This window comes from Vombatus ursinus, unplaced genomic scaffold (genome assembly GCF_900497805.2).
Source record: "Vombatus ursinus unplaced genomic scaffold, bare-nosed wombat genome assembly UNPS02014768.1, whole genome shotgun sequence".
Taxonomy (NCBI): Eukaryota; Metazoa; Chordata; class Mammalia; order Diprotodontia; family Vombatidae; genus Vombatus; species Vombatus ursinus.
The window spans coordinates 26,495,686-26,518,734 of record NW_020954546.1 but is presented as its reverse complement, the minus strand read 5'-3'; the positions used below and the strand labels follow the sequence as shown (position 1 = coordinate 26,518,734).

Here is a 23,049-nt window from a genome sequence, read left to right as displayed (position 1 = left end):
TCCCTAATGAGTGGCAGGAAGGACTCCCCTGACATAGTTGCATGTATTCAAATTTTCACTCTTTGAAGAAATAATTATATAAACTATGTATATGAAATGTGGAAATATGCAGAGTAAAATCAAATAATGCTACCTCATCAGGGGTTTAATTACTGACACTAATCAGGAGCTAGCTGGAGTGGCCTACCTGGAGCTCCCCCCATCAGCGCCTTGTTCTCAAGGCTCATGTTTACACAGCTGTTTAACAGTTTATAAGTTTTTCTTACAACAATCCCATGAGAAAGGTATTCATAAATGTACAATTTTACACTCTAAAGTCTAACAAAGTTTGCTTTCTTTATACCCACCCTGTAAGAAGGGCCTTTACAGAATTTAAAAAATTGTCTTTATAGACAAGGACACAGAGCTTGGAGAAATTAAACTGACTTGTCCAAAGTCACAAGTATTGGGGCAGAGACTTGAACCCGAGTCTTTCCACCTAACAATTCTGTCCCCCCCAGTGCTATGAACAGAGTAGAAGTACTCAGTAGGTACCTGCTGAATGAATTAATGAACACAGTCACAGGGGAAAGGGGAGAGGGACTGGAGGTGACAAGCAAAGGAAACCTCTAGCCTCACCCAAGTCTGTGCCTCGGTGCTGGGCTGTCCATGGGCTTGCCATAGATCCCCAGGCCCCACTGACCTAGCAAGCCCAGCCACACACCTGGGCAACCAGGGCTTTGCGGCTATCCCTCTTTACAGCCATGGCGAAGTCCAGCCACGTCCAAGTGTTGTTGTGATACTCTAGACACGGCAGCACGAGTTTAAGGTCACCCCAATCCACACTGTTCTTCTCGCCCTGGTGGGGAGGGGAGAAACAGAGAGGAGACTCACGCGCCCATCGAGGAGCAGCCTGGCCGCCAGCACTCTGCAGAGACCTCTGATGCTGACTGCCCCTCCGGACACAACAGGAGTGGGGTCCCCCAGCTGCTTAGGCCAGAGTGCTCCAGAGCTCACCAGGCATTCCGGCTCACGGATTCTGAACCAGCTCCCAAGGGAGCAGAGCTCCTCCCACCGGCCCCAGGATGCCCGGGGGAGCTCCAGACCTTGTAGCTGACACAAAGTGGAACCTGTGGGATCTTGATGTAGATGAAGGAGTTGTTCATGGCTGCCCGTTCTTTCATTTTATCAATGTCATCCACAGGGTGCTGAGGAAGGCAGAAGAAATGAGAACCATCCAGGAGTCACGAGTGAGCGGGGTGTTGCTCACATGCCCCTCCCTCTGCCCTCACATCTATCTCAAGGGAAGCAGGGAGAGATTACCCTGAGTGGCCTTCCCACCATTCAGCCATCCCCAGGATATACTGGGTACCTCAGGTGCTCTGCGGAATGACCTCCTGACCCCAGAACCACGGTTCAGGCCCTGGGCCACACCCTTTCCAGGGCCCAGAGACACTGTGTCATCTGTTGTGATCAGCTGCCGTGGCTTCACCACTGGCATCCCTACAAGAGAGCGAGCAGGCCGGCCATCACCCTCTTTCCATGGCTGAGGCTCCTTCCTGGGGCTGCCACCCCGCTCTGCTGGAGCCCCATCCTGAGGCCCTCACCCGTGGTCACAAGCTTGGACTTGTCCTCCTCATCGCCAACTTCCTCATCCTCCATGCTACGACCAGGAAAGAAAAAGCCCATCATTCTATGGAAGAACTGGTGTGTCAGCTGGATGGTGAGGGGAACCACATTGACCTGCAAGAGATAGAGGCAGGAGGATGCTTTAATGTCCGTCAGTCCCTCCAAAGGACTCAGAGACAGCTCCAGAGGACCCATGATTAAACAAGTTTCCATCTCTTCACAAAGGTGATGGATGGAGGGTGCAAACTGAGACGTGCTTTTTAGACTTGGCCAATGCGGGAATCTGTTTTGCTTGACTATGTACATTTGTTACAAGGGTTTTGTTTTTCTTTCTCTTTTTTTTTTCTGTGGTTCAGGGAAGATTGAAAAGAGAAAGGGGATTTTGTTCATTAAAAACAAAAATAAAGTCAGTTTCTTATATACATAAAATCAAAAATCATACTCTGATAAGTGGTCAATAGATAAGAAAAATGTTTCTCAAAAGAACTGCAAAATACTAATAGCCATATGACAGAATGCTCCAAATCACTAATATTGAGAAATTTAGATCAAAACAACTCTGAGGTTTCATGTCACACTCAACAAAAACAAATTGAAGAAGATGACAAAATATGGAAATAGTCAACTTTGGAGGAGTTACGCAGAGAAATGCACACTAATGAAGTTTTGATGGAATTGCAAATTGGTCCAATCATTCTGGAAAGCAATCTGGAATTATGTAAAGAAAGTGACTAAAATGTCACTTTGACCCATATATTTTAAAGCTAGGTAAAGAGGTCCCCAAAAAGGTCAATGACAAGACAAAAAAAGAGGCATCGAACACAATAAAATATTCATAGCAGCAAAGAGCTGGAAACAAAGCAGATGTTCATTGACCCGGGAATGGTTAAACAAAGGACATGAATGGAATGGACACAGAGAAGCCTGGAAGACATACATGTGCTGATGCAGAGAGAAGTCCGCACAACCAGGAAAACAACACACATACTGACTACAGTAACGGGAATGAAAGAACAACAAAATAATCAGAACTAAAGGCAGGGGAAATGAAATGGTCAACTTGGCCCCAAAGAAGAGATATGAGAATGCCCCCTGGAAGGAGTGGGGGACAATGAGAGTGGGCTACTGCTTATAACATCGATGTGTTGATTAGTTTTGGTTTTTTTCCTTTTTTTTCTTTCTTTTTTCACATTATAGGGGACCTTTCTCTGAGAGGGAGTGGGGAGAGGAATACAGTGGGAAATATAAATTACATAAAAATAAAAATATTAATAAAAATTTATTTTAAAAAAAGGCATATGAAAAACAAAGTTGGTTGCTCTCCCTTAGCCAAACCCTGCTGTTACAAGGGTTTTGACAGCCCCGTCTTTCAGCCCCCCTCAGACTCTCCAGGAGCCAGGTTTACCTCACCTCAAAGTGCTCCTTGACGGAGATGCCCCCGACAGGAGGCCGGACTTTGCTGAACAGGCGCAGGGCCAGCTGCCGGCCAGACTGGCAGGAGCTCTGGGGCCGCAGCACCACCTGTGGGGTGTGAAGGGTCAGACTGAAGATCCACCCAGCGCCCTCTGGCACCTGCTTTGTAGGGAGAGCCAGGTGAGAGGTCCTGGGCCTGCAGCACACTCTCTCCCTGCTCTCGGAGGGCGGAGCAGCGGGAAGGACACTTGCCTTGTAGACCGCGTTGGGCAGGAGGTTGTTCATCGTGAACCAGCCCAGCTCCAGGAGATGTTCAGCTGTGTCATCAGACTTGTTCACCTGTTAAGACAGACACGGCCCCCTGCAACAAGCTTCTCTCAGGGCTTCGCCAGAGGCCCTCTCCAGGCTGTGGGCCTTGGCACTACCTTGCTATAGAGGAATCGCTGGAGCTCCAGCTCGGCAATGCCCAGCTGCCCATCCTCCTCAGTGAGGCGCCATCGTGCCTGGGCAAAGTAGAACTCTGTGCGGCGGGCCACACTCACATCCTCCTGCTGCTTTCGAAGTTCCATCTTGTTGGCCCGTTGGAGCTGGAAGTCTTTAAAACACCTGACGGCATGGCGGCAAGGTCAGGAGACAGCAGACAGAGCCAGAGCCAGCTCGGTCAAGTGTGTGCGTTAGGGTATCCCAAACTCCAGACAGATTCACCCTCCAGTCTGAGACCGTCCCCAGCCCTGGACTCACTGCCCCACCCACAGGGCCACATGAATCCCAATCCTGTTTCTCAACTCTGCTTTATCAAGAAGCCACAAGCTTTCTCTCTGTGACCAACGCCAATATTTAAGTGGCAATCATGCTCTACTGCTGAGCAAATTCAAGATAGAGTTTCAGGGGAAGAGCCATGGTTTCAAGGCTCCCAGCCAGATGGGGCTTGGCTCTTCCCCAAATATCCCTGCGGGACTCCCTCAGAACCATCTGTCCCTGGATACAACCTGCTCGGGAGCCAAAGGGAGGGAAGGGAGGAAGCCAACTCCAGTTATCAGCTCCTGACCAGAGGCCTGCCTGGGCCCTCCCAGAGGGGACAGCCAGGAAAAAACCCACACCTACTGCTTCCCCTTGTCAGAAGGCTCCCTGCCCCGGAGGCTGGTGTGAAACAAGGGCAGATGAGCGCCCTGGCTGGCGCACCTGATGAGAATATTCAGCTCCTCACTCTCCAGCTGCAGGTCAGCCTTCTCCTGGCTCAGCTTCTGGTTCAGGTCAAGGAGGTTTTCATTCTTGCTGTCATCCTGCAGAGACTGGGAACCAGAGTGGGCAAGAGTGAGCAGGAGATCCCTCCTGCAGCTGGGAGCCCCCTCCAGCCCAGGGCTCTCTGCACTCTGTGCCCTGACCTTCATGATGGAGTACATCTGCTTCTCAAGCTGCCGGATCTGAGCCACGTGCTGCCGCACAGCCTCCTGTAAGTGCAGGATACTGCTACGCTGCTCCTCGGGGTTGCTGGAGATCTCCAGCTGGAAGCGAACCCGCTGCTTTTTCTCACTGTGCTCCTAAGAGAGAGGGGCCAGAACGAAGCCCGTGGGTGCGTATGGGCACGTGTGGGCCTGGGGTGAGAGCTTCTCTCCTCTCAGAAGCTTCCTGAGAGGAAGCAGGGAAAAAAGGGACCTTGGAGCAGGGATCTCCTGATCACTGCCACAGTTCAGGTCCATGGAGGTGCTACAGTGGTATTCAATGGTGACTGGGGACAGGACTAAGAAATCCAGTCCTTTATTGGTTTGGGAAGGGAAAGGCTAAAGCCTGTGCAAGATGACTGAGGGTCCGCTACTCCTAAGCCGTGGAGGACTTTTCCACCTCAGGGCAGAAGCGCAGCACTGCAGCCTGCAGCCTAACCACGCACTCCCAAAAGAAGCACAGGACCTCGGGACCCCAGCGAGGCTTGGCCTGCCATAAAGAAGCCAGGCTCACCTTCCGCTTAGGCTCCACGTGCAACAACAAGTTGTTGACAATGTCCAGGATCATGGCATACTGGGCTGGGTTGGTAGAGATCTCCAGTTCATGGTGGATGAGGGTGAAGGTGTCCACGGCCCCTGTGACATTAGCTGGGATTTTAGTAGGAAGTCCGAGACCCTCCCTGAAAATCCTCTCCACCCCAAAGCCTCACAGAGCCTGTACAGAGGTAGAAACATCCCACTCTAGTTCTATCGATGCCATGAATAGGGCCCTCTAGAACTGATGCTGTTTCTAAGGCAGAAATATAAAGCCAGAGGCACCAATACCCTGAGGTGAGCCCTGGAGGGGGTAATGACCAGCTGGTACATTGGTTAACATACAAGTCTCAGGCCCCAGCAGGGGGTGACCCTCCCCATTCTGAGAAGCCCCTAAGCTCTTGCACACCCTCCTGTTTCTTCAGCAGGTCCTCCTTTTCTTCCTGCTGCTCATGGACCTCAGGTGGCTTGATCTGGGTGGCCAGCTCAGGGTCAATGTCATGGCTGTAGCTGATGTAATACATCCGGCAACTGCAGCGGGAGATGATCCGCTGCACTTGCTGGGCTTGCTGGGCCTCCGCCGGCTGGTTCCAGTCTGGGCAGGACAGAAAACCTGCTTACGGTATATTCTCCTCCACAGAGGCCATCCCTCTGACTTACATCTAAACAGCCATGCCTAAGAACCTTTGCTTCTAGCTATGCAAGACCAAAAGACTCCAGAAAAACTACCAGAAACCCAGAGACAGCCATCCGGCCTCATTCCAACCCTATCAGGCCCCAGGACCTTCCTCGGCACCTGACCAACCTGTGGTGGTGCTGACCATGCCGCCCACAGCCTGCCCGCTTTCCATCAGCTCCTGCACGGAGTCCAGACTGCGCTCCCGATGCTCCTCAATGTTCTTCACCTGGCGAGGAAGAGACGGGCATCTTCAGCCATGACAGTCACAGACATTACCTGGGCAAAGAGGCTCTGGTCCCAAGCCAGGAGTAGGCAGCACTTCTTCCAGTCCTCTGACTCCCAGATCTCTACGGGACCCCCAAGGGAGAAGTCAAACTGTGCCCTTCATGGTTTTGAGGGCCGTTGGTCCTTCGAGCCTGGCCTTGAGCCTTCCAAGGACATTGGCTATGATTGTAAACTCTCCTTTCCCAAATTCCCTGTTGGCAAGGACGGTTGGGAGACATGTTCAGCTAAGGATGCCTTTAGACCAAACAGGCACAGAACGCCAGATCCCCAACCCTGAGGCCTAAGAATAAAATCGGACATCAGACTTTGGACAGTGCCAACTTTCACTAAACCTGAACCCTCTCTGTTCATAGTCCCATGGTTCTCTGTGGACACAGATAATGGTGAGGTGGGCTGGTGAAACTGGGGCTGACATTCACTTCAATCTGCCAGGCAAGACGCAGAGCCAGGAGTAGAATGAGGACAGCGTGCACAGCCTCATCACTGGAAAAAGGGAAAACAACATGGAGCCATCAAACTCACTGACTGACTCACCGAGGACCATCTCTGTGAGAAAGGCGCCATCACGCATCCCTCTCAACAGCCTGGGGACAGCGTCCCAAAGCGCATCATCCCTGGAGGCTGCAGCGGCCACCGCCCGAGAAAGCGGGCTTCGGTACAAGGCTCAGCGTGCCCGAGATAGGCACAAAAGCCAGGCCTCTGCATCCCAGCTCCCCAAGGCCGCTGCAGCAGGGAGAACAGGTGCTCTCTATGTCTGTGTGCTGCCAGGGGCACCGTTGGCTCAGACCACTACTGCTACAGAGCAGCTCAACATCCTAGTGCCACCACCCTGCCCATCCCATCCAGCAGGACATCGGATTGGACAATTTCTTACCTCCTGCATAGTTACGCTGGATGTTCCCTATATGGGGCTCCACTGTCATGGCAGTGAGACACCTCAGCTGGAGCGAGGGAAGAGGGATCAGCTTTAACCCCAGAGGACAGACTAACAAGTGTGACTTTTGCTTTGGTGCTTATCAGGGAATGTGGCTTAGGGAGAGTGGCAGAATTCCCTTCTTTGGCTGTACTTGCTCATAACTAATGGCACTAACGTCCGCTATCGGCTGAGGGAGCTTGCAGGTGTCCCACCATCACTCTCCCCTCCTGAGAGCTGGGTCTCCTGCTGCTACAACCTCCAGGTGGCTTCAGCAAGAGGTTAAGAACAAAGACAGGGTGGTATCATTTCCTGTGGCTCTGCTCCCAGCTCATTCCCTCTCTATTCCCCACAGCACTGCCTCTCACAGGCCTAAGCAAACAGAGCATCTGCATGATGGGAGCACATTCTGAGCTCCCCGCAGATGAGCCCTAAAATCAGACCTGCTCTCACCTGACAAATGCAATCAGCTGACACACAGCGATCACAAGAGGTCAGACACAGCTAACAACATTTCTCAGAATAGCAGAAGCTCTCAGGCCTCAGCACCTGCTTTGGCTCCCCACCATGGTGTTTGGGCAATTCAACAAGCAGGTGTCAAAAGCCTACCAAGCTTTGTACTATGTGCCGAGGGTACAAGGACAACAGTGCAGGAGAAGCTAAAAGGCATCGAGGCTCTACAAGCTCGGAGCCCCTGTCATCATCACTACACTCGGCCAGAAGCAATGGGCAATAGGAAGAATTTCCCCAGCTGTGCTGACCACTGCAAAGGCTGAGGATTCATTTCACTCATTCAGCACAAGCTGACGAAGTCCCTAATGTGTGCCAGGCACTGGGTGCCCAGAGACACAGAAACAAATGAAAGAGTGGCTGCCCTCAAGAAGCTTACATTCTACTGGGGGAAACACTAGGAACATAAACTATTAAGCACAAATACATGCAAAGTAATTTCTGCAGAGAGGGCCCTACCAACTGGTGAGAAGGGAGGGATAGTCTGGACAGTCTTCTTATGGGAGGTGGAGAGGATGTGGGTATGAGTGGGCATACCATCTAGGTATCCAAAGATGCAGAAGTGGGAGGACAGCAAGCTCTCCCCTGATAGGATATACACACAAGAAGCCTGGAAAGGCAGCCTGGGGTCAGAGGTCAAAAGTTTTGAAGAACCAAAGAGGAAATTTTGTATATATTTGATCCCAGAGGCAAGAGGGAGCCAGGACTGACCTCTGGTAACAGGAAAGACATTGCCTGGTTCTGCTACATGGGGGTGCACTGACCTCCAGCCAGAGTTGCCGGTCATCACGCTCAGTAGGGCTGCTCTCAGTGGTAGCAAAGTACTGCATGCCATCCAGGAGACACGTCCAGGATGTCTTCTGCTTCAGGGTATCGCCATACCAGGCCGGGTGGTGTTGGCACTGAAGTAGCTGGGCTTTGGCCGCAGATACAATGACACAGCCCTCTGTCTCTGCACCTCGAAGAACCATCTATGAGCAAAGAAAAGAAGCTGTCAGGCTGACAGCTGACCACTGAGGAAGAGGGGAAATAAGCCCAAAGAAGATACCCTCCATGGCAGCTGAGGTTTCATCCTGCCACTGACCAGCTACAAAAGTTTGTAGTTAGCTAAAATAATTGATGCCCTTCCACTGGGGAATGACTAAACAATCTGTGGAATATGATTATGATCAAAGACAACTGTGATAAAAGAAATGATGAGCTGGTTGTTTAGAAAAACATGGAAACACTTGGACCTATGAAAGAAGATACTATCCGCCTCCAGAGAAAGAACTGACAAATAGAAATATGGACAGTGTGGTCTTACATATATGTATATGTCTATACATACATACATAGATGTATATACATTTATTTATATATATATACATATATACATACAGTCAGGTTTAATTGTAGCTTTCCCTAGGGCAAGGGGAGGGATAGGAAGGGAGAAAAAATATGCACAGCAGAAAACAAAAGAAAACCTAGAAGGAAGCACAGAAAAGCTGAGTAGCTTTGAAAACAGTGTGTCTATGTATTACATAGGTTTTCTTGAAATAGAAACTTATTGTTTGATACTGAATCTTCTCTTACTGTGTACTCTGCTGTGTACATGGAAATGTTCCTTTTTTTTTCTTTTCTCATTTTGTATTTAAATTTAAAATGAATAAAAAATTAAAAAAAAAAAGTTTATACCAAATCCTATGGCCGGTCCATGTCTCTGGCCCCCAACCCCCAGAGCACCGCTGGCCCTGCCTGCCAGTCTCCTGCAATGCCTCCCTGTGCCCATCCCCAGAATTCACAACAGGCCCCAAGAAGCGGCACCAGGAAGGGCCAAGTACCTCAACCTCTCTGGCTTTCAAAGATGGGAATGTCTGTTAGCACAGTGGCCTCTTCCTGGTGGAACAGGGATTCTCAAACTGGGGCCCGTAAGTTTTTTTAAACAATAATTTGGTAACTGTCTGTTGACATAACTGGTTTCCTCTGCAATCCTATGTATTCTGTTTTAACATCTGCAAGGCTTCCCCAGGTCAGTGCCAAGCAGGCTCCCAATTAGATGGAGCATTCTCTCTGACCCCTTCCTCCCGGGGGCTGCTGGGGGACAGCGACAGTACCTGGCAGTTGACCAGTTCAATGAGGCAGTTGCGGTTGAAAATGTCGTCTGTCTGACAGGCGGCAATGCCGCACAGCTGCTCGCTGACGCCCGACTCCTCTTCCGTGAACACCACAAATTTATCTGTCTCCTCAATCAGCTTCTGCAACATGTGGGCACCTGACAGGGAAGAAGAGGGCCACAGTCAGAGGAGGAAGGAGTCACATTCAATTCCCTACTGCTGAACCAGAAAGCACATGCAATTCTCTTCTCCCCTTCTCTCTCTGCAGCCCCCAGGCCGATTACCCTCCTTAAGCTATCCCCCTCTCTCCCCACATCCTAGAACTTTCCTCGAGGTCTCTGTTCTGGGCCCTTTAATGCCCCAGTCCTTGAGGTATGAAATGCAACTGGTTCAGCCTAGAAAAATGAGCTGACAGAACAAGCAGAAAGAAGGTACTAACAAGGCAAAATTCTCTCCTGTCTCTGCTCTCTTCACTATCGAGGAGGCACTGGTTGCTGGGATGGAAATAACAGTGATCCTGCCCTAAGTGACGACTTCATCTCAGAATGTGTGGCAGGGAAGGAGAAGAAAGTTAAGCAGAGTCTGACATGCAGAGAGCATATTTCAAAGGGTCTAGAGAAAAGACAAGTAGGATCCCACGGACACGGGAAGTCGAGCTGGCCGAGATGGGAAGCTCAATGACAGTGATGAAGGCACGGAAACAATTCTAAGGAAGAGGAAAAAGAGTTGCCTGAAGAGATCCATGTGGATACCCAAGGAAACACCCAATGCACTTGGACTCTAAAGAGACGTGCACAGAAGATGGGAAGCAGGCAGGCTCACGGAGGGTAAGCACAAACGTACGGATGGTCCTGCCCCCTAGGCAGGGCGCCACTGGAGCTAATGCTCAGCACCAGCTGAGACTGGCAAGGAGACAGAGGGACAACAGCAAGGGGCCGTCTTCAGGCTATAACAAGGGAAATGAGCCTGGAAGATGACCAGGGCAGCACGGGGGGGTGGGAGGAGAAGCTACCAGAGCTGCACCATTCCCATCTCATTTCGTTTCTCTGCCCAGGTGAATGACCTTTGAACTGGAAGAGGAGGAACAAAGAATGACTAGCAGGGGCTGAGACCCCAGACAAGTAGAGAGCAGGACTAAGAGGGCACCGGGCTAGCTGCCTTCATGAGTCCAGGCCAGTGAGAGCAGTGCCTGGAATCAGAAGAGTCAAACGCTGCCCTCCGGCGGAGCCTGCCGCTTCCCTCCAGGCTGATGCGGACACGGTCCCTTCCCCTCTCGCTCTTCCATTTGGTCCATGTCTACAAAGCATCTCACATACATTAGACCCTCACCAATTCTCTTAGGCAGGCACTAATTGTATACATCCATCGTCCAGCTGACGGCACTAAGGCTCACAGACGTTATGGGATGGCCCAAACACAGAGAGTATAAGGCAGATTAGAATCCAGGCCTCTACTCATTTGGAATTGAGTGCTGCCAGTAAAGGCAGTAGACAACTTCTGTCGGTCTCAGTTTCCTCATCTATAAAATGAGAAAGATGCACTCCTGGGCAGATACCAAAATATTCAAAGCAATTCTTCTTTGTGACAGCAGAAAAACAGAAACAAAGTGGGTACCATCAGTCAGTCAACCTTTATGAAATGCTTACAATGTGCCAGGCCCAAGGAAAAGCACAGGAGTTACCAAGAAAGATAAAAACTGTCCCTGCCCTCAAGGAGCTCACATTCCAAAGGAAGAAACAAACATGAAAATAACAGGCCCGTACACAAAGCTAATGGAAAGTCGTCTCGAAGATGAATGCCATCAGCAGCTGGGGTTTGGGAAGGCCAGGAAAGGCTTGAAGAAGGTGGGGTCTAAGCTACATCTTGAAGGAAACTCAAAGGCAGAGGTGAAGACAAAGAGCATTCTGTGCAAGGATGAGAGTCACTGCAAAGGCACAGAGATGGGAGCCAAGAAGGACAGGTCCCAGGAACAGCAAACTGCACACACTGGCCTACAGGGTTAGTAGAGCAAAGTGTAAGATGCCCAGAAGGCAAGAACGTGCAAAGAGATTCAAATGGGAAGCAGAGCACTTGATTCTGGAGGTAGGTGGGAACCACTGAAGTTTCCTGAGCAGAGGGGTGCCGTCAAATGAGGAATGTCTGAACCAACTGTGACGTATGAATGTAATGGAATCTTATTGTACTGTAAGAAAAGATGAACATGAGAAACTGGAAAATGTGGACAGACTTTAGGAAGTATTTCAGAACCAGGAGAACAATAAGCCTAATGATTCCAACATCATGACCAAACACTACAGAAACATCCAAGGAGGGGGACTCCACATGAAGGGGACACCCTGACTACATGGGGTGACGGTGCTGGTTGGTTCTGTATGTTTTTCTTTGTCCTGCATTTGAGGAGGTAAGGGTGATCTAAATAGAAACGACTGTGGTGTGAAAACAAGAGGCAACAATAAAACTGAAAATCAATAAAAATAAGAAAATGAGGGAGCAGTACCAGACGACTGCTAGGGTCTCACCCCTCTCAACCCTGTGATCTTAGATATAATCAGCCTTGTCATGCCCACTGGCGTCTCACCCCCTCCAGCTCACCTCCTGAGGAGCTCTTTTCAGGCCCTCTGCTGAGGCTGGGAGTATTGACCTGAGGCGGGGTTGGAGGGTTAGGCAGGATACCCCGCTTCGGCTTTTTGGCTGGCAGCTGAGGATCAATCTTTAACCCCTTCAGGGCCTCTGTGGAAAGGTTTCGTTTAAGCACAGCTGCCTTTTTGTAGCCATCGTAGAGGCCAAAGGCAATGTCCCTGTTGGTGGTGGTCCAGGAAGCCCGCAGGTCCACTAAGTGCAATTGGTGGGTATGAAAGGCAGGGTCCCCATCTCGGGAGGAGAGCTCCTGAGGAAAGAGGAACAGCTGAATGAAGAAAGGTCACGTGGGGGCCTAGGATTCCCACTTGGGGCTGTAGGCATGCAAGGGCACAGAGAGCAGCACAATTGAAAATGAAATCTGCTTGGGGCAAACAGGAAAGATATAGAGAGAGGGGACTGAGAGGTTGCCTTTACTGACTAAATTATATACTTGGACATTAGACCTCAAGACTGAGAACGCACTTTTAAATGATTCAACATGAAAACCCAATCTAGATGGAAAAACACTTCCAGACAAAGGAGTTACGGAGAAATTGGGATCTATGCTCCACTCATCTGTGGGGCTGGGAGAAAGCTCAGAATCCAGCTAGGAATTGTGATGGAGCTCAAAGAGTTGAGAAGGAACTCTCAGAGCCAAGAGGATACCTCTTCAGCAGTGCGGTTGCTATGCCGCTGGTAGGTGAGGGAGGACAGGCTCAGAAGGTGGGTCTTTGTGACTAGCAGATCAAGGCGGTGGTCAGAGCTCTCGTCACTAGGTGAAGCCATCAGATGCACCGTCACCTGACTCAGGTCGCTCACCATCTGCGTCACACTCCATTCAGAGATGAGGCGTCGCATCACGGTGCCCGCTGTGAGGTGTGAGATGGGCGCTCAGGATTGATTGGCAAGCATACTGGGATGGGTGTGGGGAGGCAGAAAGGTGCGTGAATGGGCAGAGGCAGGAAGGTACGGAGAAAAGGAAAGAAGGCGGGAAGAAAGAGACCGAGGGGCAACTGGCCAAACCTTGAGGTATAAGTCGCTGGGTTCCCCGAGTGAAGACATGGCCCTGGTTGCACTCAACCTGAATGCCCCGTTGCTGAGCAAATGAGGCCCAGTAATGCACCTAAAGAAATACAATACAAAAGATATGATAAGTTTTCAGGTAAAGTAATCAAAACTATCTATAGTCATATGAAAAAATTATTCTGACTCACTACTGATTGGAGAAATGCAAATCAAAATAATTCTGAGGTACTACATCATGCCTATTAGATTGGCTAATAGGATAGAAAAGGTAAATGACAAATGCTGGAGGGGATGTGGGGAAAATGAGACATTAATGCACTGTTGGTGGAGCTGTGAACTGATCCAACCATTCAGGAGAGCAACTTGAAACTACGCCCAAAGGGCTATAAAACCAGGCATACCCTTTGACCGAGCAATACCATTACTAGGTCTGTATCCCAAAAGAGATAAAAAACAAAAAGGAAAAGGACCTACCTGTACAAAAACATTTATAGCAGCTCTTTTTTGAGGGCAAAGAATTAGAAGTTGAGGGGATGCCCATCAAGTGGGGAATGGCTGAACAAGTTGTGGTATGTGATTATGATGGAATACTATTGTACTCTAAGAGATGATGAGCAGGATGCTCTCAGAAAAACCTGGAAAGACCTGCATGGGCTGATGGAAAATGAAATGTACTGTGTACAAAGTAACAGCAATATTGTAAAATAATCAGCTGTGAATGACTTAGTTATTCTCAGCAATACAACGACCCAAGACGATTCTGAAGGACTTGTGATGAAAAATGCTATCCGTCCCCAGAGAAAGAACTGATAGTGTCTAAATACAGACTGAAGTAAACTTTTTTTTTACTTTATTCTTTTCTTGAGTTTTTTTTTTGTCTGTTTTCCTTGACAACATGACTATTATGGACATGTTTTGCATGACTACACATGTAGAACCTATACTGAATTGCTCGCCTTCTCAATGAGGGGAAGGGTGTGGGGAGAGAGGAAGGGAAGAGAATTTAGAACTCAAAGGTTTAAAAACGAATGTTAAAAATTGTTTTTTCCTATAACGGGGGAAAAATAAAGTACTAAATAAATTTTAAAAAGCAGAAAAAAAAGAAAGAATATGAGATTGAGAAAAGATGAGCCAATAGGTGACCAAGAGTGGAATGAGGGGTGGAAAGGACAGACTCTGGGGCCCACAGCGAGAAACTAAGACGCAGGGGTGGCAGACAACCTAAGACAATGTAAGGCAAAGTCCAGACGAGCCTAGAGGGACCAGAGGCTCTGCTGGAGAAGCTGCAGGGAAGTCTGGCTCCGACCTGCAGCTGGGGGAAGAGAGCTGTGTAGGAAAGCTGCTTGTAATGCTGGCCCAGCTTCTTCTTGCTAGGCTTCATGTTACTGAAGAGCTTCCCTCGACAGATGGGCCGGGTCACGCTGGTCCACGTCGCCCAGAAGTTCTGCATCCATCGAAGAGTACTGCTATACAGCAGAATCCGGGGCTGGGACATTGCTGCAGATGCAGAGGAGAGGAAGGCCTCAGCCGCAAGCCTGGTTTCAGGGGGGCATAGCAACACAACTGGAACCGCCCTGGTGATGAGGAACCAAAGTCCCGAGACAACGTGTGCCAAACCAAATCCCCCTAAGTTTTCTCTCGTTTGCCGGGGTCCCAGCCCACGCCTTGTACCCCCCTGCTCCCAGCCTTACTCCCGCTGTGCCAGGTCAGGTCCATCTTGATGGAGAGGTTGAGGTTCTCAGATCTGAAGGCCCGGTAAGAGTCATGGAGCTGGCCCTGGGACACCTCAGGCAAGAACTCTGGTGCTCGAAGGATGACACTGTGGTGGTCATGGGGGTTGCCATGGCACAACCACTGCAGGTCCAGGGTCATACAGAGGTCAGGCAAGTGCAGGAAGCAGCAGTCGTCATATCTGCCTCACAAAGGAGCCCCTGGCTCTCAGGGTCCCGTCCCCTGATGCCCCGATTCATCCCTTCCCCTCCCCCCCGAAACCGAGGCCGTGCCCAGCACTCAACTCACTTGGAGGCTGTCCTCACATTGACGTCCAAGTCCCCCTTGAACACAAACTGGCCTGGTTTCCAGTGAAAAAACAGGTGGCTCCACTCCCAATGCATATTTTCAGTTGTATTATAGGGATCCTGTAAGCATCTCACGGACTTAATGAGGTTTCAGGAAAGGGACCACCCCACCCCCCACACATGTCCTACAGCACTGAGCTCCAAGCATCCATCATTACAATCGCATGAGATGAAAATGAAATCAGCAGGCTCCCTGCCCACCTGCTCACCTCTGTAGCCAGCTGATGAAGGTTGGCTTGTTCAATGTCCATGTGCCAGTCGCCATGGAAAAGCAAGCGGCTCTTGTCCCACCAGGGCAAGGGGGCACTGGGGTCGGCTGAGGGCTTTGTCAGGAGGTCCACAGACTGGCCAATTAATGTCCAGGCGGGGTCCCAGCATGGCCCCCACACCACTGTGTACTGGAAGACCTCAGCTGGAAGGAATGTTAGCCAGTCACGCATAGACATTCTACCAAAGGCCCAGGTTCCTCCCGTCTTGGAGATGAGCTTCATCTCACTGCCCACCCTCTTCATCACAGATATCTCCCCTCCACACCAAACTCCCTAGCTCTCTGTAGTCCCCACACCCACTCACAACGAAAATCATGGTAGAACTTGAGTGGGGGCATGTTCCTTTCCACAACCACATCACTCCAAGGGAGACCCAGATGCAGGGTCTGTCGCCGTCGGGAGCAGGGCTGTCCCATCTGCTCTGTGCCCACCAATCGGCCTAGCAGCCTCCAGTCACGAATCTCAAACAGGTAGCGAGGGTAATCGCGGATCCGCACTGCGTGGAAAGACACACGCAGGAAGGACACTCAGGAGCTGTGCCCTCTCCCTTGGGTTCTCTCATTCACCCATTCAGCTCAAGGCAGGCCCTAGGATGCCCCGCTGGAGTGGCAAAACCACAGAGCAAGGCATGGGGAAGGGCACAGAGCACCCTCTAGCACAGGAGAAAAGACCTGCCCCCAAGGGGCACCTCTAGCCCATAAAGGCCCACATGAAAGGAGAGGGAGCCCATTCACCTTAAGCCACGCAGGGTTCCAAATGTGAGGGGGGCAGGGTTTTCCTAGCCAAGACCGCAACCAGAGCTTTCCAAAAGTCGGCCAGCCAGACAAGAGGCTCGGCAGGGGGAACACCACTCACCTAGGAAGGACTTAACGTTGCATTTGAGCATACGACACCACTGAATGGCAAGTTCAAGGCCCTCACTGGGGAAAGGGCTGCCGGGGTCCAGCTCCCGCATCTGCATCAGCACACGCTCGGGCCCGTGGAAGGAGGCGTCCGCCAGGGCCACCAGCTCCAGCCCGGCCAGGCTCCAGGTGAGCAGGGCCCGGCGCATGGGCGTGTTCCCGTAGAGACGGCGTGAGCGCTGGATGTAGATCTCGATGTTCTTGCGCTCCAGGGAGGCGTAGAGCTCCTCGATCTTGCGGGCGGGGAGCAGTTCCCCATGCTGCTTGCGGAGGGCGGCCACTTTGGCGTCCAGCAGCTGCAGCCGCTTGGCGCTCTCCTTGCTCTCGTCCTTCATCAGCTCGTAGTTGTCTCGCAGCTTCACCTCAAAGATGTCATCCAGGAAGACCCAAGAGAAGTGCTGCACCTTAATCAGCAAGTCGGGCGGAAGTGGAGCCGGCTCTGGGGTCTCCCCGGCTCGGGTCCCCCGGTGCAGTCCCTTCAGCCACTTCTGCACCCCCACGGCCTCATCCAGGGTTCGGGAGAAGTCGTACTGGTAAGGAAACTCCACCGACACCGAGCCCAGGGAGAAGAGCCAGACCCGGTTGCGCAGGGTCTCCAGGGAGGGGAAGGGGTTGCGGTGCAAGATCATCTCTTCCAGCTCGGACAGCAGCTGCACCTCTACCTCCTTGAAGTTGAAGATGCTGTTGCCGTCGAAGCCGGCAGCCAGTTCTGGGCAGTAGACCTGGAGGGAGCCGCTGTGGCGACTCAAGGACACACTCTCTGCCACCAGGGTGATGAACTTGTCCTCAGCCACAAAGGCAGTCAGCTTGGCTGTGCTCACCTCCAAGGTCAGGTTCAAGAGCCGCTTTGGAGGGGCCGGTTCACAGGGGCTGACCTTGGGCGCAGCGGGGCTTCCCGGCTCCTCTGGGGCTCGGAGGAGGTCTCGGCACTGGAGCGTGGCCAGGACATGCTGGTACAGGTACATGTGGTCTGGGGGGCTCCAGAGGACCATCAGCCCTGCACCACACTGCACCTGTGCGGGAGATCAACGGCAGAGCTTACTCTCTCTTTGTTCAAGCCTATCAAATACTGTTACCCAGAACGCTAGAAGGATGACAGAGGCCAACATGCTAGTAACACTGCAGACCTGGTGTGGGGCTCATCTCCACTCAGAAATTTTTCTAATTACCCTCCTTGCTCTCTCGCTTTGCTTTTCTTCAGAACAAACATACCAAAGTCAGTTTTATATTGTCTTGCAGCAACACGTTTTCTATTTGTTTCATGTCTGTATGTTGTCTTCTCAGGTAGACTGTAAGCACCCCGAAGGCAAGTACCAGTTGTTCCTTTGGCATTCCCTAGAGCAGCTGGCCTAGCGCTGCCCTCAATGAAAAGCTGAATGCGTACTATGAGGAGCACTGGGCTCACAATCAGAACACTTGATTTCTAATCCCAGCCCTGTCATTTTCTGGCTGTGTGACTATGGCCTAGTCACTTAACCATTTCTCTGTGCCTCAGTTTCCTCATCTGTCAAATGAGGATAATATCAGCACCACCTACTCCATGGAGCTTTTGTGAGGAAAGTCCTTTGTAAATCACTAAACACCATTCAACAAACCTTTATTAAATACCTTCTGTGAGACAGGAAGTATAGACAAGATACCACCCCTGCCCTAACAGAGATTATGGTGTAACCAAAAGACGAGACACAAACCCAACTGACTAATTAACACATACAATGTCACTTAGAAGTATTTCATAGCTTTGTAGGGCAAAGTGCTGCTATGTGAAGGCCAAGAATGAAGGCTGTCACTACTGGGGAGGAGTGACTGAACATAAGGGATAGTGTTATCAAGGATGTGGCTTCTAAGGCGAACTTTCAAGGGTGGGTAGGAATTCTAAAGGTGGAGAGAAAGGAGGACATTCCAGGCACAGGGAACAACATTAAGCACGGTTATATAGGCAGGAGGATTTAGGGAATGTTTACAGGGCTGACTGTGGAGTCCAGTTTAGCTAGAACACATAGTACATGAGGAGGGCAATGACAAACATACTCCTCACAAGAATAAAAGAAAACTTAATTGGAGGGATATTCATTGTCTGTGGTTGGGTGTTGCCAATATAAAAAAAATGGCAATAAACTTAGAGACTGGGTGTCATGCCAATCAAACTACCAGCAGGTTACTTTACTGGCTGCTAAGTGGCGCCGAGACAGTGGATAAAGCATTATTGAGTCTGGAGCCAGGAGGAAGAGCTGAGTTCAAACCACACACTAGGTATATGACTTTGGGCAAATCACTTAATTACTGTTTGCCTCAGTTTTCTCAACTGCAAAATGGAGATGATAAAAGCACCTACTCTGCAGGGTTGTTGTTTAGATTAAATGAGACATCCCCTTCTCTCCTCTAACATAGCCCCCACCTGGTGCAGGCCCTTATCGCCTCACACCTAGACCATTCCAAAAATCTGCTGATGGGTCTGCTTGCCTCCAGCCTTTCCTCCAGCTTCCATTAAGCCAGCAAAGCGACTTTGCAGGTCCAACCATGAAACTCTCCTACTCGGTAAACTCCAGTGGCTCCCTATCACTCCGGGATTAAATACAAAATGCTCTGTTTGGCATTCAATGCCTTTCATGATCTACCCATCCCCTCCAGTCTTCTTATACCTTATTCCCCAACATATTCTTTGATGCAGTGATACCAGCCTGCTGGCTGTTCCAGGAACAAGACTCTCCATCTCTCCTCCCCAGGTATCTTCTCTGGAGGTCTCCCATGCCTAGAACACTCTCCCTCCTCATTTCTGACTATGGACCTCCCTGGCTTCCTTCAAGTTCCAACTAAAATCTCACCTCCTACAGGAAACCTTCCCTAACCTCTCCTAATTCCAGTGTTTTCTCTCTGTTAATTATTTCCAATTTATCTTGTACAAAGCCTGCTTTATATTTGTGTGGATATAGGCATATTATATATATATTATGTGTGTGTATATATATAACATATATATTTTATACATAGCCTGCATATATTCGTTTGCATGTTGTTTCTTTCATTAGATTATAAACTGCTTGAGGATAGGGGCTGTCTTTTGCCTCTTTTTGTATCCCCAGAACTTAGCAAAGTGTTTGGCACATAACAGGTGCTTATTAAATATTTACTAATTACAATTAATTTTACAATAAATTGTAAAGTGCTTAGCAGAGTGCCTAGCACATAATAGGTGCTATAACCAAGTCTTACATCCAAGGCTATCCAAAGACTTGTACTGGCCTCCCTTTATAAAACTAGATAACATAATAACAAAATTTATCTAGAGGAACCAAAGATTAAGGAAAATAATGAAAAAAATAGGGACAAAGGAGTCTACCATTACGAGATCTTAAATTATACTAGAAAACATTAATCACATAAGCTATTTGGTACTGGTTGAAAAACAAAAAAGCTGATCAGTGGTATACACTAGATAAGGAAGACCCAGTTGTTTAATAAACCTAAAAACACCAGCTACTGAGATAAGGACTCTCTAGTCATGGAAAAACTATTAGGAAAGCAGTCTGGCAGAAAATGAGGTTTAGACTAATAATCCTACATATAATAATCCTAATAATCCTACTAATAAGCTCTTTATGGATACATGGTCTAAATATAAAAGGTCATACCATTAAAAAAAAAGAGAGAGAGAATGGAAGTATTTTGCACAAACAAGAGATAAAGGTGATCACAAAAGATTAAGGAGATAATTTTGATTGTATAAACTGAAAAGCTATTATACAAATCAAATTGATGTTTAGAAGAGAGGGAGTAAATTGAGGGAATCCTTACAGCAGATATCTGATGACGATCTATTATATCCTGATAAAGGTATGTCTATTTAAGATATACAGAGAATTGACACAAACAAATATCATAGCATTTGACAGTTGGAAGGAAGCTCAGTCTCCACCCTGTCCAATGCACACACAAAGGGAATCTACCACAGAATGCCATCCAGTCACTTGGAGCTCAAGACCACTAAGGAGAGGGAACCTCTCCTACTTTGAAACAGCTCTTACAGTTAGGAAGTTGTTTCTTCATCGTCTAAACTGGTCTCTTTCTAGTTTCTACCCAGTATTACTGGTTCTGCTTCTGGAGCCACACAGTACAAGTTGAATCCTCCCCATGTAACAGGCTTTACAACGCTCATGTTCTGTCCCCCACCTCCACCAGGATCTTCTCTCTTCCAGGCTGACACTCCCAGTTCCTTTAACAAGTCCTCATATGACACATGAGGTTCTTGTCCTCATCAGTACAAGACTCATTTCCCAATAGATAAGTGGTCAAAGGATAGGATATGAGCAGGCAGTTTTCAAAAGAGGAAAAGCAGTCATGTGAACGAATACTCCAAATCATCAACAATAAAAGAAATACCAAGTTAAACAATTCAGAGGCTTCAGGATCTGCCCATCTGCCAAGGACGACAAAAGACAAAGCTGGTAAATGATGGAGGGACAGTGAGAAGTGAGGCCCCTAATGCACCGTGTACTGTCAGTGGGATCACACAGTGGGCCAACCATTCAAGAAAAACTGTTAGGAATTCTATTTAAAGTTACTATGTGGTACATAATCCTTTGATGTACTACTCAAAAATACCACTATTCAGCACACCCCAAGAAAGTCAATGACTGAGCAATAGGTCCCATTCTACATATAAAGATATCTACGGTAGCAAAGAATTCGAAGGAAAGTAGGTGCCCATTGACTGTGGTACTGCTGAACTGGGATATATAAACGTAATGGAATTTCATTGTGCCCTAGGAAATGATGAATATGAAGAATTCAGGGAAATTTGGATAGACTTGTATGAATTGATACAAAGTAAAGTAACAGAAACCAAGAAAACAAACAAACAAAATGATCAAGTAATATAACAGAAAACAACATAGAATGACTTCAGAACTATGACCAACATAGTGGCCAATCAGGACTTCAGAAAAGTTGGGGATGAAGCATGTCTCCTGCCCTTGGCAGAGAAAGGTTTAGGGGACAACAGGTGTGCAATGAGGCCAACATTTTCAGACACAGAAGATGTGATGACTTGTTTTGCTTAATTGCTTGGCTTGGTATAAGGGAGGATTACATGAGGGTGAGGGAGAGAGAGGAGTCATTGGGAAATGACAGTGATATAAAAAAGGAAGATACCAATAAATCATTTTAAAAAGGAAAAAAAAAAAAGAAATGCATGGAAACACCTGACTGCGGAAAGCCCTGAGTGCCAGGCCAAAGTGGCTATACTGACAAGCTGGCTGTTGGGAACCACTGCAGATTTGTAAGTAAAGATGTGACTAATTTATGCATCTCAATGCATACCACTATTACTATGCTCATTGTTACCATGAGCTACCTTTACACAACGGCCACACCCTGGCACGCCACAGCTGCAATGAGAGGACGACTAATGGGAAAATGTGCTGTACATTAGTTTCAAACTTGACTGACTTTAAAAATTAATATTAAAAGTAAAGCTTAAATTGGGAAGGCATTAAGCTTTCCCAAATGGTCTTGAGGTAAGGAGTATTATGAAGGGAACTGTCATAAGACAGAGGAAACAGGAAGTAGCTCTAAGCAGACCGTCTGGCAGGCCATGGGAAACAAAATTCCAGGACGGACAAACTGCCTCGGGTCTCATTCTTACCAAAGGAACCTCTTGGTTTATTCCAAGGACAGTGATGTCCCAGAGGGAGGAATACAGCCCTTCCCTCCCCCCACAGTCCCCACTACAAAGGTTCTATTTCAATCTCTAACCCTGTAGGAAAGCCTTTCAAGGTCTGCCTAGTCATGGGAGTCCAGAAAACTCCAGTGAGTTCAGAGGGACAGCAGGCTAAAAAGCCAATGCTGCAGCTTGTTTTCCATGGGACCAGGATTCAAACCACGAGTTAAGGGGCTGCTGAGCAAAGGCCTTACCTCTAGAGAACGAATGCTACTGTGGTAGGTGATGGAGAGCATGGAAAGGCTGAGGACAGGGGTGGGGATGTCAGGGGCCTTGCAGCACGGCTGCATCTTCTCTGTGACTGTCTTCACCAGGGCCAGCACGAGTCCCTGGATACCCACTGTAGAACTCTCTGCACTGCCCAGGACTGTCAGGGTGTCCAGTCGGACCTCCGAGGCTCCTAGAATCCCAGACACCCAGTTAGCCTGGGGCTCCTCACTCACAAATGGCAGCTATGGTTCCTCCTCTCCCCTTCCAGCCATTCTCTTCATTCCAACTCTCTTCTCTCCTACCAGTCAACCCATTCTACCCTCCCATTCTTCAGCCCAAGGTCACCTCAGAGTTCATCTCTTGCAAGAGGCCCATCTAGATTAGGCTACACAAGAGACATTGACAACCCCTCACTCCACCCCCACCACACCCCCAGCCACTCCAAGTTATTCAATAAAGAAAGAAAGAAAAAGAAAACGGCCTAGATCTGTACGTCTCATGTGCTCATCGGCTACAGAGAAACAGCACCTCCACAGCATGGGTGAAGCCTCAACGGAAGAATTACAGAGAGACAGGTTGGAAAGACACGGAAAGATGTGGTGTGAACACATCTGAATCCTTCTGTATGTTCTCAACCTGTGCAGTGAAGACCACGAATGAGAGCACAGACCCCAATATCTAAGGGCAATGAACATCTAACTCCTTAGGAGGGTTTAAAAATAAGAGCAGTCCCTCCCACTTCCACC

The 23,049-nt window shown here is 49.0% G+C and overlaps 1 protein-coding gene across 1 annotated transcript in view; it reads right to left on the bottom strand.

Annotated features, from left to right (window-relative positions):
• The window catches only part of KIAA0100 (KIAA0100 ortholog), a 32,490-nt gene that overhangs the window by 1,013 nt on the left and 8,428 nt on the right, over positions 1-23,049 (bottom strand). Inside the window, exons 15-38 of the mRNA XM_027862535.1 lie at positions 22,288-22,493; positions 16,328-17,387; positions 15,777-15,968; positions 15,413-15,615; positions 15,145-15,263; positions 14,817-15,037; positions 14,432-14,622; positions 13,123-13,222; positions 12,766-12,968; positions 12,073-12,367; positions 9,481-9,638; positions 8,149-8,355; positions 5,803-5,902; positions 5,407-5,592; positions 4,978-5,099; positions 4,407-4,562; positions 4,204-4,313; positions 3,447-3,627; positions 3,274-3,360; positions 3,019-3,129; positions 1,587-1,722; positions 1,352-1,482; positions 1,086-1,187; positions 704-838 (exon numbers count right to left, since the gene is read on the bottom strand). Coding sequence (XP_027718336.1) covers positions 704-838; positions 1,086-1,187; positions 1,352-1,482; positions 1,587-1,722; positions 3,019-3,129; positions 3,274-3,360; positions 3,447-3,627; positions 4,204-4,313; positions 4,407-4,562; positions 4,978-5,099; positions 5,407-5,592; positions 5,803-5,902; positions 8,149-8,355; positions 9,481-9,638; positions 12,073-12,367; positions 12,766-12,968; positions 13,123-13,222; positions 14,432-14,622; positions 14,817-15,037; positions 15,145-15,263; positions 15,413-15,615; positions 15,777-15,968; positions 16,328-17,387; positions 22,288-22,493 — 4,712 coding nt within the window. The remainder of the gene's footprint in view (positions 1-703; positions 839-1,085; positions 1,188-1,351; positions 1,483-1,586; positions 1,723-3,018; positions 3,130-3,273; positions 3,361-3,446; positions 3,628-4,203; positions 4,314-4,406; positions 4,563-4,977; positions 5,100-5,406; positions 5,593-5,802; positions 5,903-8,148; positions 8,356-9,480; positions 9,639-12,072; positions 12,368-12,765; positions 12,969-13,122; positions 13,223-14,431; positions 14,623-14,816; positions 15,038-15,144; positions 15,264-15,412; positions 15,616-15,776; positions 15,969-16,327; positions 17,388-22,287; positions 22,494-23,049) is intronic.